Raw genomic sequence first — 18,354 nt, forward strand, 5'->3', positions numbered from 1 at the left:
GCATGTAGGCTATGTCTAAATCTTGCACTATGTGAATTAAATATGAAATGTGTCTTTGTGGCTTTTCCATGCAAATACATATGCTACCATAATTACTCATACCACGCGCTAATACGCACTACCGCGTGAGCGGTCATACGCAACTTGCGAATATTCGCACGCACGGCAGAACAAGTACGCGCACGGAGGCCATCTGTGAGGTGTTTGTACGTGATGTGTGTACTATAATATTTTCGACTTCGACAGTCCACTATTTGGCAGTCATCAATAACTGCCACACTTAACTAATAAACTGAAAATATTACCTATACAATATACAGATGTGTCCACTTACATCTTTGCTTTTTTACAAATTTGGCACAACATGCAAAACACGGCTAAGCTGTTTTTCACGAGAAGCGAGTGGATGAATTTTTAACTTTTTGTTTGCCATAATTGATTATGTATAAAGTAACATATTAAAGAAGCAAATTAAGAAAAATCACAAGACATGGCTAAATCTCTGAGTCTATGGCATACAAAACTGTGCCATTCATGGCGGGATATAGCAAAGATGTATGTGGACACATCTGTATATAAAGTTTGGACGATCGGGGGAGAGTTGTAGGTAGGAAATGTATAGCCTAGTGGGATAGTAAAAAGCATGTATGTATGAATCAATGTCTGAGGGGCATGTATCATCGTGCCGTATATGTTCTAAGCAAGCTTTGAGGTATTGCGAAATATACATTAAATCCTTCTTATCCCGTATTAAGGGTTTGTACTTGGGCAAACAAACACTACCGAGCGCCTTTCGGGCAAGGGCTTTTGACCCTCACCTTTTCGGCTTCTAATACCAACAAATGGGGAGCACATTTATCTGATGATACATGGAGGGGGATCATATGTCAGTGCTACTATATGTGGATAACACCTGTCGACTATGTGTGCCATTAACTGAGGGTTGCAGTGATGAAGGTAAGACACATATATAAAAATACATTCACATAACATTGATCATTTGTATTAGCGCAGTTGGCTTTCATTTGTTTGATTGGGTATGGATGACGTCTTTTCCGGTTGGATGTTTCTGGGTAGAGGGGGGAAACAGAGAGAAATGGTGAAAGAAACAGGCCATGAAATTCATTTGCAATCCTTATCATAACACTGTCTCTATGGATGGATCATAAATCAAATCTGCTGCTGTAACAAAGCCCTCGCTCCTTAGACTCAACAAATATGTGCCGTGCTTGCGCCACATCAAAATTTGAACACACCTGAATATCAGACCAATAATTATGACGACACCCAGGATACAAAGGAGAAACTTTCCCACACTCATAATAACATTCTGTGCCCACTCTCCTAACCTTGAGAACACTTGCGTGGGTTCAACCATGAGACCCAGCCGGTCAGTTCATTACCCACAGCCGTCAAGGTAAGGTTGTGTTTCCTCCTGAACTCCCACTTCAACTGCAAGATCTCATCCATCTTTTGATCGATGATCTCCGTGGGGTCATCAGTGCTATTCGTAATATACGTACAGCACTTCACGCCATATTGAGTTGCCAGGGTAACACAGTACCCACCTATCACAGCCGTAAAGTAATTAAGGACCATTCTGTGCTGGATCAATTCCTTCTTGTAGGTTTGTAACTCCCTTCCTGTGTCAGCGGGATGTTGTTAAATGAGAAAGCCTCACAGCGGAGGACGTCATCCGTTTGGCTGGCGGCAGCGGTGTGCGATAGTATACCCGCAATTGGCCGGCGCTGTCTCAGCATTACAGCGGGGGTCTGTGGGTGTCCGGCTCCCAGAGATGGTGTCCAGAAATCAGCTGTGCAATAGATGATCGTGGTGATCGTGCCTCACTGCGGAGGTTTAGCTGAAGTAGACTGAATGGCTGGGGTCTAAATAAGCAACGAAGTGCGGGAGTAATGAGATTTGGAGAGCTGGTCCGTGCTGCTGTGCTGTTCATTCAAACGAACTCAATTAAGGAAGGGGGCGTCAATGCGTTTCGTCTCCTAGCAACCGGAGACTTCTTCAAGACGAATGACGTCTTGAGGAAGTCTCCGGTTGCTAGGAGACGAAACGGATGACGTCCTCCGCTGTGAGGCTTTCTCATTTAACAACATCCCGCTGATGACTGACAGCCTTCACAGCATCGAGTTTTCATTACCAGTGGGTTTGCTCTACATTCATTTTTAGAGGCAACAAATACATCATTTTTACTACCAAGTGCATTTGCACACAGGACCCTGTAGCAATATTCAGGAACCAGAACGGTGGTAACTATTACAGCTTGTATGCCTCAAATAATTTCATAATCAGTGCGGAGCTTTATGATTCAATGTGACACTGGGACGCCAGTGATTTAATTAGTAATCATTCATTTTAGAGAGAGCTTTGTTCAAATTTTAACTCAGTACAAATATATGCTGTCTTAACTAGCACATTCTTGAGACAGTGATTACTATTCTCTATTGTGCATGTAAGAAGCTGCAACATTTGTTTCTTTTTAATCTGCTTATATGTATCAATTGCTTTTTTAAGCTGTGTGTCTGTTTCACAGTGCCGTAACTAGCCATTTTAGCGCTGTGTGCAAGAAACGACAGTGGCGCCCCCCCATGTAAGACAGGGGCAGTGCGCGCCGCAGGCGCGCAAAAAATTTATAGGGCGTGGCTTCACGGGGAAGGGGTGTGGCCACAAAATAACAGCAATTCATACTACGGTGCACAGTAGTCTACATTATTCAAATTACGCTGCACAGTAGCGCCACTACACCAGGTAGAGCCCCTTTTATACATTACAGCAGACAGCGTCCCCCTTTTTACACATTGCGGCAGCCAGTCCCCCTCTTTACACATTGCGGCAGCCAGGCCCCCTCTTTACACATTGCGGCAGCCAGGCACCCTTTTTACACATTGCGGCAGCCAGACCCCTTTTTATACATTGTGGCAGCCAGTCCCCCTTTTTACACATTGCGGCAGCCAGGACCCCATTTTACACATTGCGGCAGCCAGGACCCCATTTTACACATTGCGGCAGCCAGGACCCCCCCTTTTTACACATTACGGCAGCCAGTCCCCCTCTTTACACATTGCGGCAGCCAGGCCCCCTCTTTACACATTGCAGCAGCCAGGCACCCTTTTTACACATTGCGGCAGCCAGACCCCCTTTTTATACATTGTGGCAGCCAGTCCCCCTTTTTACACATTGTGGCAGCCAGGCCCCCTTTTTACACATTGCGGCAGCCAGTCCCCCTTTTTACACATTGCGGCAGCCAGGACCCCATTTTACACATTGCGGCAGCCAGGCCCCCTTTTTACACATTGCGGCAGCCAGACCCCCTTTTTATACATTGCGGCAGCCAGGACCCCTTTTTACACATTGCGGCAGACGGTGTCCCCCTGAGAGAGAGAGAGAGAAAGGGAGAGAGAAAGAGAAATATATTTATAAATCTGCTTATAACAAAAAGTTTATTGGGTTCATACAAAGAAAAGCGCTGGAAATTTTCTTCTTTTTATAGTCCAATAAGAGATACAGGCTACAATCAATGATACATATGTTTGTTCGCAAGTGCCACCCGGTCCCGGTCCTTGGTCAATCAAGATAGATGACTTTCAGAGAATGTGTGGCCGGCCTGCTGCTTTGAGACCAGTTTTTATATGCATGCATATTTAACCAACCAATCGACCACCTATAGTTATTGGTTGTGCACAAAATCATTATTGATTCTATAAGAGAAAGCAAATAGCTATTTGAACATCTTCACTTCACATGAACTGTGGGAAGCAAACAACTACCAAATATACAAGTGATTTGAAGCAAGTGTTTCTTCCGCTACAAAAGTATCAGTAGAACTGCATGTTTCTATTTGGAGTGGAATAGAGACATTTTTCAGAGGTGGAATTCTTTGTATCATTGTATTAAATATCAAATTGTCAAACCTAATATTCAAGTGAAACAGTGTGAGGTGACTGACTAAAGCTAGGGGATATATGCAGTAAGGGAGTACTAAGTGGTATAGAGAATAGAAAATCATGTTCTGATTGTTCATTGATTAGGCCAGTATTTTAATCATTAATTTTATAAATGCATACAAATTAGCCCTAGAGATGAGAATGTCTATAGAAAGTAATTAATTAAATAAATAAATAAATAAGTATTTTAATAAGAAATCTGTTAGCGCTGTCTGTGTTTTTTTCTTTTTTTTTGTGGTAGCTTGGCTTTTTATACATTGGTCCAGTGCATGATACAATAGAAACTGTAATCTCTTCACCCATAGGTCACAGGGCTGGTCATTTACAGTACGGAAGGGGTCATAGGTCGGTTTGAATAGGTGAGCGTGCCTGGTTCAGGTGCACTTGCAGATGGTCTTCACTGGGTTCCCGCCGAATATCAAAGTACAGTAAATACAGTGTAATATTAATATTCTGGAGCGTGCTATCTTCTGTAAACTGCTACCGGAATATTACTCTTAATATACTGTACAGCTGGATACCAAACACCACCTCCTAACCTAATTCTGTCCCCTCATATCCTGTAACGGTGAATTCCTTTGTTATTGTACCTTTTAAGCATATGTAACTCGCTGGTGTGCATGTAGGCTATGTGTAAATCGTGCACTATGTGCATTAAATATGAAATGCGTCTTTGTGGCTTTTCCTTGCAAATACATATGCTACTGTAATTACTCATACCATGCGCTAATACGCACTACCGCGTGAGCGGTCATACGCAACTTGCGAATATTCGCACGCACGGCAGAACAAGTACGCGCACGGAGGCCATCTGTGTGGTGTTTGTACGTGATGTATGTACTGTAATATTTTCGACTTCGACAACACTTTCACACACACACAATTACACACACATGCCACTTTTACTTACACACAATTACACACACATGCCTCTCTCACTTACACACATGCCACTTTCACTTACACACAATTCCTTTCAAAAAACACACAGACACACACCTCATTTAAAAACATACACACACATAAATACAGTGCTGCCAACATTTATTATAGATACACACACACACACACACACACACACACACACACACACACACACACACAATGCAGCAGCTTGAGGCAGGTGGTGCCAGTGCCTACCTGTTGCTATCCTCATGACGGAGGAAGAGAGAGCTCATCCGGCCAGCTCTATTGGAAGTCCTGTGAGCAGCTGTGCGCTGGAGCTCCTCCTAGCTGCAGCCAGCTGTCAGCTGAGCTCTCTCTGTGCATACGAGGAGGCAGCTGCTGCTGCCGTGTCACGATAGTGACACCGCTCCTCCGTCCACACCAGTCAGATGCGGCGATGGATTGTCAGGTGGGAGGCAATGGAGAAGTGCCCCCTGCAGGTCAGGAGCCCGGCGGCAGCCAACTCCATTGCCTCCCACAGTTCCACCACTGCCTTGTCTATTGATTGTCAGTTGCAATGTTGTCTTACTCATTGGGTGTAAATATGCGCTGTTTATACAGGAATAAATTGCTGGCTCTGATTGTGTATCTTTTGTTTTTGTCTATATGTATTATTTTTTATTATTATTATCCTTTATTTATATGGCGCCACATGTGATCCAAAGCACCCAATTACAGAGTACAAAAATAAGCAATACATGAAGACAGTGACTTACAATTCAATACAATATGGGACAAGTACAGGGTGTATAAACATAGCTGCTGAAATAAGTAACAGATTAGCATAAAACAGCGGGATTTGGTGTCATCAAAGAGTGTATTGAAAAGAAGATAGGTTAATTAAGAGACGTAAAGGCACATGAGAGATGAGGGCCCTGCTTGTGAAAGCTTACATTCTAAATGGGAGGGGCACACAGACAGGGGTGACACAGATAGGGTAGAAAGTGAGAGTGGACTACAGAGGGCTTACGATGAGAGACAGCTTGCTTTGGTGAAGAAGTGTGTCCTGAGAGCCCGTTTGAAATTTTGTAGAGAGGTAGAGAGCCTGAGGGGTAGAGGTAGAGAATTCCAGAAAAAGGGAGCAGCACATGCAACATCTTGGAGGTAGGAGTGGGAGGTGGTAATCAGTAGGCAGGAGAGGCAGGGTGCATTAGCAGAGCAAAGAGGACAGGTTATAATTTAAAGGGAGTTAAGGTCAGAGATGTAACAAGAAGAGAAGAGGGTGAGGGCTTTTTAAGTGAATGTGAGAAGCTTGAAATGGATTCTGAAGGGGAAGGGGAGCCAGTGAAGGGTTAGTAAGAGAGGGGAGGTGGATGTAGTATGCTTGGTGAGGAAAATGATCCGGGCAGCAGCACTGAGGATAGATTGGAGTGGAGAGAGGTATGTGTTAGGGATGCCAGTCAGGAGGAGATTACAGTAGTCCAGTATGGAGATGACTAGTGAGTGGATAAGGGTCTTAGTGGCATCCTGGGTGAGAAAGGGTCTGATCTTGAAAATATTTTTGAGCTGAAAATGACAGGTTTGTGAGAGGTGCTGAATGTGTGGTGAGAGGGAGGAGTCAAGAATTACTCCAAGACAGCACACTTGGGGGCTAGAGGAGATACTAGTACCATCTATAGATAATGAAATTGTAGGAGATGAAGTTGTGCGGGAGGGTGGGAAAATGATCAGCTCAGTCTTAGACATGTTAAGTTTAAGAAAGCGCTGGGACATCCAAGAAGAGGTAGCAGAGAGACAGTTGGATACACGAGTGAGGAGAGCAGGTTAGAGGTCAGGGGAGAAACAGTAGATTTCAGTATCATCAGCATGGAGATGATATTGAAAGTCAAAAGAGCTAATGAGTTCACCTAAAGAGGATGTATAGAGCAAGAAAAGGAGAGGACACCTACAGTTAGTGGAAGTGGGGGGTGGTGAAGCCATGAGAGGAGACAGAGAAGGAATAGTCAGAGCGGTAGGAGGATAGCCAGGAGAGGGTAGTATCATGCAGACCAAGGGAGTGAAGGATTTACAGAAGGAGAGGATGGTCCACAGTGTCAAAAGCAGTAGAGAGGTCAAGGAGAATAAGCAAAGAGTAGTGACGCTTGGATTTAGCAGAAAGGAGGTAATTGCGAGACTGATTTGAGGGCAGTTTCAGTGAAGTGGAGAGAACGGAAGCCAGACTGGAATGGGTCAAGCAGTGAGTGGGAGGAAAGAAAGGCAGTAAGGCGGTTATAGACAATATGCTCAAGGAGTTTGGAGGCAAAAGGAAGGAGAGAGATGGGTCAATAGTTGGAGAGAGTATGTGGATCAAGGGTAGGGTTTTTTTAAGAATAGGGGAGAGGAGTGCATGCTTGAAGGCAGAGGGGACAGTTCCTGATGAGAGGGAGAGATTGAGGAGGTGGGCAAGATGGGAGCAGGCAGAGAGAGAGAGAGAGAGAGGTAGCAGAGGAGGCGGGAGGGGATAGGGTCAAGTGGGGAGGTGGAGAGGGGTTGAGGAACAGATGAGAGCCATGACTTCCTCACCAGATACATGGGAGAAAGATGTCAGAATTGGTAAGAGGGAAGGGGAGTGGTGGTAAGGGAAAGGAAGTGGCTGGTTGCTTATTTTTTGGTGTGATGTGATATCCTGACGTATGGAGTCAATTTTGAATGTGAAGTAAGTTGCAAAATCAAGAGCAGAGAGTGAGGAGGGGAGACGAGGTAGGGGTGGGCAGAGGAGGGAGCTGAGAGTGGCAAAGAGGCGCTGGGGATTGGAAGACTGGGAGGATATGAGGTTCTTGAAGTATGACTGTTTAGTGAGGGAAAGGGCAGCACTGAATGAAGAGAGCATAAGTTTGAAATGGAGGATGGCTGCCTTAGAGCATGATTTCCTCCACTGTTGCTCAGCAGTACGTGAGAATTTTTGCAAATATCTAATGCATTTGGTGTGCCAGGGTTGAGGTGTTGATCTGCAAGGTTGAATAGTGGTTGATGGAGCAACAGAGTCAAGAGCAGAATTAAGGGAAGCATTGTATAGGGATGTGGCTTGTTCAGGGCATGAGAGAGACAGTATAGGAGAGAAGTGAGTCAAGTAGGGAGGATAGAGAAGTGGTGTCGATACCCTCAATGTTTAGTGATGGTAACCTTAGGAGGTAGAGATGGAGTAGCAGAGAGAGATAAGTTGATGGAGAGCAGGTGGTGGTCTGAGAGGGAACATGGGGAGTTGGAGAAATCAGAAATATCACAGCGGTGAATTAAGACCAGATCCAGTCAGCACCCATTCACATGGGAGGGGGAGGAGGTCCACTACGAGAGACCAAGTGAAGATGTAAGGTTAAGGAGTTTAGAGGCAGGGGATTTTGTGGAGATATCAATTGGGATATTGAAGTTGCCTAAGATAATGGAGGGAATGTCAGAAGAGAGGAAGTTGAGAAAGCCAGGAATAAAAGTTGTCAATGAAATTTGGAGGTCATGCCAGGGGGGCGGTAAATGACGGCTACTCTTAGATGGACAGGTTTGAATAGGTATATAGCATGGACCACAAATGTAGAGAATGTAAGGGACGGTTCTGGGGTAATAAGTTGGTAGGAGGAGCTATAGGGTAAAAGGATCCCAACACCACCGCCTTGGCGACCCAGGTTGGGGTGTATGTGAGAATGTGAGGCCCCCAGCAAAGAGAGCGGCAGGAGAAGTGGTGTCATAGGTGTCATGGTGTCATCCATGTTTCTGTAATGGCCAGGAGATTCAGGGAGTTGGAGATGAAAAGGTCATGGATGGGGACCAGTTTGTTACAAGCAGATCTGGCTTTCCATAGGGCACATGATAGGCGTTGTGAGTTTGAGGGAGAGATGCAAATGAGCTTATCAGGGTTGCTGTAGCATTGAGGTGATATTAAAATGGATGGAAGGGCATTATTATTATTATTATTATTATAGATACATTAGCAAATAAATAAGACTATTATAGATATTCCATATTTGTAAATACAGTTTACATGTCCATTAAAAATTTCAATTGACCATGATATAGTGACATAGTTGATGAGGTTGAAAAAAGACAAAAAGAGGTTGAAAAAATTCAACCTGTATTGTAATCCTTACACTAATCTGAGTGTAACTATAGTTTATAACCATATGACCCGGATGAAGTTATGCTTATTTAGTCTAAATAGCAACTATAATTCATGTTTTTTCTAAAATATATTTTAAATGATATACCCTTGGATATTTCTTTCAGTTAGAAATTTATCTAATCCATTTTTTAATTTATTGAGTCAACCATTACTACCTTCTCTGACATAGAATGCCAAATCCTGATTGCTCTTACTATGAAGAACCCTTTCCTTCGTAGGGTATGAAATTTCCTTTCCTCCAGTCTCAGAGGGTGTTCGCGTGCACTGTGCAGAGATTTTTCAATAAACAAATCACCTGATAGATCCTTGTATTGTTCCTTTATATATTAATATTGTTCCCTCTTAGTCGCCTTTTTTCAAGTGTAAACATATCTAATTTAGTAATCCATTCCTCATAATCCAGTGCCTTTAGCCCCTTACTCAATTTGGTGGCTCGTTTCTGAACCCTTTCAAGTTCCAAAATATCTTTTTATAATACTGCGTCCAGAACTGTACACAATATTCCAGGTGTGGTCGTACCAATGATTTATACAGTTGCAGGATTACACTCGCATCCCTTGTCTCCATTCCCCGTTTTATGCATGCTAATACCTTATTTGCCTTTGTTGCTTCACTTTCACATTGGGTACTGCTGCTTAGTCTGCTATCAATGAGCACCCCTAAATATCACATTGTCAATATAATCACACGGCACTGATAGATAAAATAATGATATTTGGTTTATTTTTGCAGGTCTCTGATGCCAGCTTTACACCATGGCCAATTCTACTCGTGAACATCTTCTTTTTGTACGACGGCGAAACCCTCAGCTGCATTATATCTTAAGTCCAGAGAATCTCCAAAGTTTTGCATCTCAAAACACAATGACAGAGAATTTGAACTTTCAACGGGCCAACAGTGATACTGACTTGGTAACCTCTGACAGTCGTTCAAGCCTGACAGCCAGCATGTATGAGTATATACTTGGGCACTCTCAGGAACTTATCATCTTCTGGGATATTAAAGAAGAAGTGGATCCCACTGATTGGATTGGGCTTTATCATATTGGTAAGCATTTGCAATTGCTTATTGAAAAAGCGTACAAACCAATACTCCACTGTTCTGTATATTTAAATTGTCAAACATATTTAATTGTTTTTTCCCCCCAGCCAAACACTTCCTTCTCCTTTCTTCCCCAAGTCTGCTGTCTGAGTGTCACCCTTAAATATGCAGAATTGTGTCCCCTCTGTCTCATGTCAAAGGAGGGGTAGGGTGACCGGCAGTCGGGATCCCGGCGGTAGGCATCCTGAGGCCGAGATCCCGGCCACTAGTGTACCGGCAGGGGGGCGAGCGCAACAAAGCCCTATGCGGGCTCGCTTCGCTCACCATGCTGCGGGCTCTGTGGCTTGCTGCGCTCGCCACAGGTTCTATTCCCACTCTTTGGATATCGTGGACACCGAGTGGGAATAGTCCCTGTTCGTCTGCATTCCGGCTGTCGGCATTTGAAGTGATCGAGATTCCAGCGTCGGTATACTGACCGCCGGGATCCTGACAGCCAGTCACATGACTACATCCCCAGAGGAAAATACTCTGCCTTCAAATATCAGAAAACCTGAGTTCTTTAGCCCTGTCCACAGTATGTTATTCCCGTGAAAACTGCGATAAGAACATAGGAACACTGACCCTGGAATGTAAATAGTTTCATGAGAAGGGAACTTTATTCCCAGCAAACTAACTCTGCAAACTAAATGGTTTCTCTTAGCCCATTAGGAATTAAGTATATGCCTAGACAGCAAGCATATTAAGCATAGGAATATAGGTGAACGTATATGGGTATATTGATCACTTGACTTCATCCAAGTCTCATAAAATCTAAATGAATCCTTTACACTTCTGCCTAATTGTCCTCTCTCATTGTTCTACATTTGCAGACATCCTCTGCCATTTGTGTTCAAGCTTCTCACTTATCTACAAAGCCCTCAACCACTCCTCTCCTCCCTGCGTCATCAGCCTCATTTGTACACTCACTAACTCCTGCCTAAAGTGACAGGGATCGCTGGGCGATATTCAGTTGATTTTTTTATTGCACATATCGCGCCCATAGCAGTTGGTTTAGCTGCTTGAAGCGACTAAACACGACTAAACTAATGCGAAATGTCCCGTTTGGATGCCCAAATGCAGTAACTTTTGCGCATGGCAGCTCGCCACCCCCGGACAGAGCTACAATTGAATACAGATGTAGCCACGCTCATCGTGGTTACATTTGCGCACCGGCTCGTCTCAGACGCACCCCATGTGCATGAGTGGGAGTGTCTCTGTAGGCGGCCTCGGCGCAGCTAGGTGCCAGATCGCCTAGCCATGCCAAGAGTGCCCGCATGCGATGTAGCAATGCTAGATGAGCGTGGCTACATCTGTAGCTCCGTTGAGCACCATCTGCAGGCTGCCGGCGGAATAACAATTGAATTCCACCCACAGTCTTCCAAATTACGTCTTCCCACTCTCTACATAAGGATTTCTACTGTACTGCTCTAAACTTCTTGAATACCCTTCCATGCTCAGTTAGACTTTAACTAGACTCCCAGGCCGGGATGTAATGAAGTCCAAGTTCAGCGTCCATGCGGGATGCCGGCTTAACTCTGAAGTTTTTTTAAAGGGCCAATCATTTACCAGGCTAAACCATGCCTTATACATGATTGCCCCTTTAAAAAAAACATCTGAGTTTGGCTGGCATCCCGCACGGCCGATTAACTCAGACTTCATTATATCCTTCCCATAGGGCGGTATTCAATTCTCTCCGCCCCTTCCACACCCATTCTGTTTCTGCTGATGGGCGTGGTATCATCATTTCAGCTCGCTATTCCCGGGGTAGCGAGGCGCCCAACCCTGTACACAGCTAATCCTGTACGTATGGTGTAATGGTTAGCATTACTGCCTCACAGCACTGAGGTCATGGGTTCGATTCCCACCATGGCTCTATCTGTGTGGAGTTTGTATATTCTCCCCATACTTGCGTGGGTTTCCTCCGGGTACTCCGGTTTCCTCCCACAATCCCAAAAATATACTGGCAGGTTAATTGTCTCTCAACAAAAAAAAAAATTAACCCTAGCGTGGATGTGTGTGTGTACATGTGATAGGGAATATAGATTGTAAGCTCCACTGGGGCAGGGACTGATGTGAATGGCCAAGTATTCTCTGTAAAGCGCTGCAGAATATATATGCGCTATATAAAATAACTGGTAATAATACTAATAATAAATGACTATGGGCGCGATATGCGTACTTTATAAAGGAGATTTGGCGTCATATATCATTTGAATACTGCCCATAGTCTTTAAACGTGCCTTTGAACTCATATTTTCATTTAGCTTACTACCTCCTCCTACTAACTCTACAACCTCAGCTCTCCCCAGCTCTGCTGCCTACTCCTTCTTGTTAGAGATGAGCGGGTTCGGTTTCTCTGAATCCGAACCCGCCAGAACTTCATGTTTTTTTTCACGAGTCCGAGCGACTCGGATCTTCCCGCCTTGCTCGGTTAACCCGAGCGCGCCCGAACGTCATCATGACGCTGTCGGATTCTCGCGAGGCTCGGATTCTATCGCGAGACTCGGATTCTATATAAGGAGCCGCGCGTCGCCGCCATTTTCACACGTGCATTGAGATTGATAGGGAGAGGACGTGGCTGGCGTCCTCTCCGTTTAGACACTTGATTTACTAATTTTGGGGAGCATTAGGAGTACTCAGTAGTGTACAGTGCAGAGTTTTGCTGATAGTGACCAGTGACCACCACTTTTATTTATAATCCGTTCTCTGCCTGAAAAAAGCGATACACAGCACACAGTGACTCAGTCACATACATACCATATCTGTGTGCACTGCTCAGGCTCAGGCCAGTGTGCTGCATCATCTATATATATTATATATCTGTCTGACTGCTCAGCTCACACAGCTTATAATTGTGGGGGAGACTGGGGAGCACTACTGCAGTGCCAGTTATAGGTTATAGCAGGAGCCAGGAGTACATAATATTATATTAAAATTAAACAGTGCACACTTTTGCTGCAGGAGTGCCACTGCCAGTGTGACTAGTGACCAGTGACCTGACCACCAGTATATAATATTAGTAGTATACTATCTCTTTATCAACCAGTCTATATTAGCAGCAGACACAGTACAGTGCGGTAGTTCACGGCTGTGGCTACCTCTGTGTCGGCACTCGGCAGCCCGTCCATAATTGTATATACCAGTGACCTAACCGTGGTTTTTTTTTCTTTCTTTATACATACATACTAGTTACGAGTATACTATCTCTTTATCAACCAGTCTATATATTAGCAGCAGACACAGTACAGTGCGGTAGTTCACGGCTGTGGCTACCTCTGTGTCGGCACTCGGCAGCCCGTCCATAATTGTATATACCAGTGACCTAACCGTGGTTTTTTTTTCTTTCTTTATACATACATACTAGTTACGAGTATACTATCTCTTTATCAACCAGTCTATATATTAGCAGCAGACACAGTACAGTGCGGTAGTTCACGGCTGTGGCTACCTCTGTGTCAGCACTCGGCAGCCCGTCCATAATTGTATATACCAGTGACCTAACCGTGGTTTTTTTTTCTTTCTTTATACATACATACTAGTTACGAGTATACTATCTCTTTATCAACCAGTCTATATATTAGCAGCAGACACAGTACAGTGCGGTAGTTCACGGCTGTGGCTACCTCTGTGTCGGCACTCGGCAGCCCGTCCATAATTGTATATACCAGTGACCTAACCGTGGTTTTTTTTTCTTTCTTTATACATACATACTAGTTACGAGTATACTATCTCTTTATCAACCAGTCTATATATTAGCAGCAGACACAGTACAGTGCGGTAGTTCACGGCTGTGGCTACCTCTGTGTCGGCACTCGGCAGCCCGTCCATAATTGTATATACCACCTAACCGTGGTTTTTTTTTCTTTCTTTATACATACATACTAGTTACGAGTATACTATCTCTTTATCAACCAGTCTATATATTAGCAGCAGACACAGTACAGTGCGGTAGTTCACGGCTGTGGCTACCTCTGTGTCGGCACTCGGCAGCCCGTCCATAATTGTATACTAGTATCCAATCCATCCATCTCCATTGTTTACCTGAGGTGCCTTTTAGTTGTGCCTATTAAAATATGGAGAACAAAAATGCCACTCCTAGATGGGCCCGGTGTTTGTGTCGGCCACTAGGGTCGCTAATCTTACTCACACAGCTACCTCATTGCGCCTCTTTTTTTCTTTGCGTCATGTGCTGTTTGGGGAGGGTTTTTTGGAAGGGACATCCTGCGTGACACTGCAGTGCCACTCCTAGATGGGCCCGGTGTTTGTGTCGGCCACTAGGGTCGCTTATCTTACTCACACAGCGACCTCGGTGCAAATTTTAGGACTAAAAATAATATTGTGAGGTGTGAGGTATTCAGAATAGACTGAAAATGAGTGTAAATTATGGTTTTTGAGGTTAATAATACTTTGGGATCAAAATGACCCCCAAATTCTATGATTTAAGCTGTTTTTTAGTGTTTTTGGAAAAAAACACCCGAATCCAAAACACACCCGAATCCGACAAAAATAATTCGGTGAGGTTTTGCCAAAACGCGTTCGAACCCAAAACACGGCCGCGGAACCGAACCCAAAACCAAAACACAAAACCCGAAAAATTTCAGGCGCTCATCTCTACTTCTTGTGTCCACCAATATCCCTTTTAGAATGTAAGCTGCTGTGAGCAGCGCCCTCTCCTTTTGTTTTCTCAATGTAATTGTGTGTGCAGTTATTATGTACGTATGTAAAGTTTTGCACTTGTTTGTGTCTGTTTTCTATAAATTCAACTTGGTTGTTATTACCCTATGTACAGTGTTACAGAACACTTGTGGTGCCATATAAACAAAAGATAAGCATATGCTTTAATAAAAATTGAGTGAAGCTAAATGCATGACTGTCAGTGGCTCAGGGACAATTTTACGCTAATCATTTGACCAAACAAAAACAGCTGCATTCATATAAAACCATCATACAAATAATGTGCATATAAACTTGCAAAACAGAGACTTAACATTACAGTATGTCCAAGTTCTGCCCTATATGAGACTACTAATAAAGAAGCAACTAAAGGACCATCAACTGCCCAAAAGTAGGACTCTGCAAAAAACACTCAGGGAAAACTTCCTATTGAGAGGGTATGGGGTATATTTACTGTACTAAGGTGTGAGTTTTTTAGAAGTGGAGATGTTGCCCATAGCCCTATGTGTGCAGCTTGCATAACTCCTCCCTGAACTGCAAAATTTGCAAGGTTTGAAATGCCAAAACAAATGCCGTTTTTCAAAACACTAACTTGCGTCTGGATTGTAGAATGTTCTATACAAATAGTAGCTACTGTAGCAGTTGATTGATTGCTATGGGCTACTTGTCCACTTGTCTCCCCCTGTATTACTGATGTGCAAAAAATGTAATTATTTTTGTGTAGTGGAGTGCATTCCATATATTGACCATCATAATTTTAACATCACTGCCGAGAATCACGTCTGTTGTATTGCATCATTATATAGACGATTGGGATACATACGATATCCTGGCGGATGGGATGCTGACGGTAATATGACCGACATCGGCATCCCAAAGCAGAGAATCCCAACTGGGGTCAGATAAGTATGTATACCCTACCCCCTAATCCTAACCCTCCCTTCCTGCAGCCTAACCCTAACCCTCCTCGGTGGTGCCTAAACTTAACCCCTCCCCTTCCTGAAGTCTTAATCTAACCTCCCTGGGGGTGCCCACCACCCCTCCCCACAGCCTAACCCTAACTCCCCCAGTTTAACTCTAATCCTCCCATCACAGCCTAAACCGATCCTCTCCCTGGCATTCCGACTGCCCGGATGTCAAACGCCAGTTTAAACAGTGCCATAGATATCATGCATCTAGGGTGACATGTAATAGGATGCGATTTTTAGTAAGATTCTGAAATCGCCCCCTATCGCATGTTTTGAAAGCGTTAATTATTTGTCGAAATCTCAAATGTAATAGGATGCGAATTCGGAAGTGAAACATGCGATGTCATGCGATTTGACGCAATATTATGACCCAGTAATGTGCGCTTTTCTGACCAACCAGAATGCGATTTACAACACCACCATTACACACAAGCAAAGACCCTCACCTATTGGCCGAGCTAAGTCCCCTGGAATCTGCATCACACCCCCTATATAAAGGGCTCCAGCGCCATTTTGCCCTTTGTTAGGCTGGGAGGAGTGTAAGATGGAGAGGAGAGTGACCAAGAGAGGCAGAGAGAGCAGCATGTAGAGAGGCAGCATGGTGGCAAGGAGGGCAGTGGCTGGGAGGAGTCAGGAGGAGCAGGCTCAGCATGAGGAGCAGGAGGAGGCTGGTGCTGGAAGCAGGTAAACTGACACAGAGGAGGAGGATTTTGAGAGGGAGCAGCAGGAAGAGCTGGAGGAGCCTCTCTTTAGTGACATCGACTGGCAGGAGGAGGAGGGTGATGGAGGCCAGTTTGAGGAGGAGGCCTCAGAGCAGGGTGAGGAGGATAAGGAGGGTGAGGAAGGCCCTATGCCAGGGCGTACTCCCAGTGGTCACCATGTACGTTTCTCCTATGAGGAAAACTGTGCCCTAGTCAGGGCAATGTTGGCAGCTTTTAATCGGCTTCTGGGGAAGGATAACCACCACTAATATGGTGCATAAGCGCAAAATGTGGGAGGACATTACAGACGCAGTTAATGCGGTTAGCATTTTCAAGCGAAAAGTGGTGAACGTTATAAAAAGATTTAACGACATAAAAAGACTGCTCAAAATGAAGATGGCTGCAGAGAGAAAGGAGGCCAGATGCACAGTGGGAGGTACCAGTGCACCCATACAGTTTACAGCCTACGAGAAACAACGTAAGCAAATAATACCGCCAGCGATACATCCTGGGCTACACATAGCTGATACTGATCAGCCTGCATCACCCCCACAAATTACCTGAGAAATACAGCTGTATAATCTCATTCCGAATCACATCCCCCCCCCCTCCCCCCGCGTAATCCTATTTGCCCTAACTCGTATAGGTTCGGCTTCCTCCACGACTGCTGCAATTCCTTCCTCTGAATAATTGTCTTGGCCCAGGGCAATGTTATGCAGCATGCAGCTAGCCTGGACGATCATCACTACTTTGGGTGGTTGATAAAGTAGTGTACCTGATGACCAGTCCAAACACCTAAGACGACTTTTCAGCACCCCAAAAGTGGCAATGTGTGCATCGTTATATTGGTGCTGTGAAGGGTCTTGTGGATTACGCGGAGGTGTCATGAGCCACGGTAGACACCCATACCCTGAATCCCCTGCAAAACATAAGTTGTGGTTGTGAATGAATAATTACAGTTGTTTTCAGGTATTTGTTACACACTAAGGTATAGTTAATTACCAGACCCTAACAGTCAGTTATTACTACACATAAGCACAATCATTAGAGGAATGTAAGTTGACTTCATGGCACAAATAAGTGTGTTACTGACCAAATAAGCACACCATTATGGGTCAGGGTCATGCTGCATTGTTAGGCATTAAAACAGTACTTTTAAAAGGACATATTAGGAAACACATTAACATATAACTTGAATGTACCTACCAAGTAGCCATCCCTCAGGCATGGTGTGCTGCTGGAAGCATTCCCAAAGGGATGAGTGACGCAGGATATAGGCATCATGGCAAGACCCTGGGTAACCTGCAACCACCACACTGAGAGTTCTAAGGTTAGCGTCACACACTACCTCGATTGACAAAGACATATCCCCTCATGTGTGGTGCACGAATACCAATGTGGGTGCAGTCTATGGTCCCCAGCACATTAGGGAATGCTGAGAGCCGATAGAATGCCACCTTCAGGTCCTGCCACTCGGACTCAGAACTTGGGAATGTGATATATGTGCGCCACAGCTTCTTCAAGACATATAACACTTGAGTTAAATGCCTTGAGAAAGTGGCTTGTGTAACCCCCAGCGACCAGGAGCCCACAGACTGAGTGGTGCCTGTGGCAAAAAAAGTTCAGGGCACACAGTAATTTTTGCAGCCCAGACACTGCATGGTTGGCAGAGCCATATGGCTCCAAATCATGTCTCACCTGCTCATATAAGCTCAAGAGGTTTGTGCGGTTCAGCCGAAACATCTCCACCACCTCTTGATCTGAGAGGGAGTCCAGGTACACCCTCACATGGTACCTACGTGAAGCACAAAGTGGTCTGGGGACCTGGATCTGGTGCGCAGCCTGTGCCCTCCACCTGCGCAGCTCCTCCAAACGTGCAATATCACATACATACAGCTCAACTCCTGACTGCAAAAACTCCATTGCTCAAGCTCTCA

At 44.6% G+C, this 18,354-nt stretch overlaps 1 protein-coding gene across 5 annotated transcripts in view; it reads left to right on the forward strand.

Moving 5' to 3' along the window:
* The window catches only part of HECW2 (HECT, C2 and WW domain containing E3 ubiquitin protein ligase 2), a 1,325,610-nt gene that overhangs the window by 378,564 nt on the left and 928,692 nt on the right, over positions 1–18,354 (forward strand). For all 5 annotated transcript variants that reach the window (XM_063934135.1, XM_063934134.1, XM_063934138.1 and 2 more), the window contains one exon: positions 9,727–10,041. In XM_063934135.1, the coding sequence (XP_063790205.1) occupies positions 9,750–10,041 (292 nt within the window). In that variant the 5' untranslated portion in view covers positions 9,727–9,749. The remainder of the gene's footprint in view (positions 1–9,726; positions 10,042–18,354) is intronic.

Source organism: Pseudophryne corroboree, chromosome 7 (assembly GCF_028390025.1).
Source record: "Pseudophryne corroboree isolate aPseCor3 chromosome 7, aPseCor3.hap2, whole genome shotgun sequence".
Taxonomy (NCBI): domain Eukaryota; kingdom Metazoa; phylum Chordata; class Amphibia; order Anura; family Myobatrachidae; genus Pseudophryne; species Pseudophryne corroboree.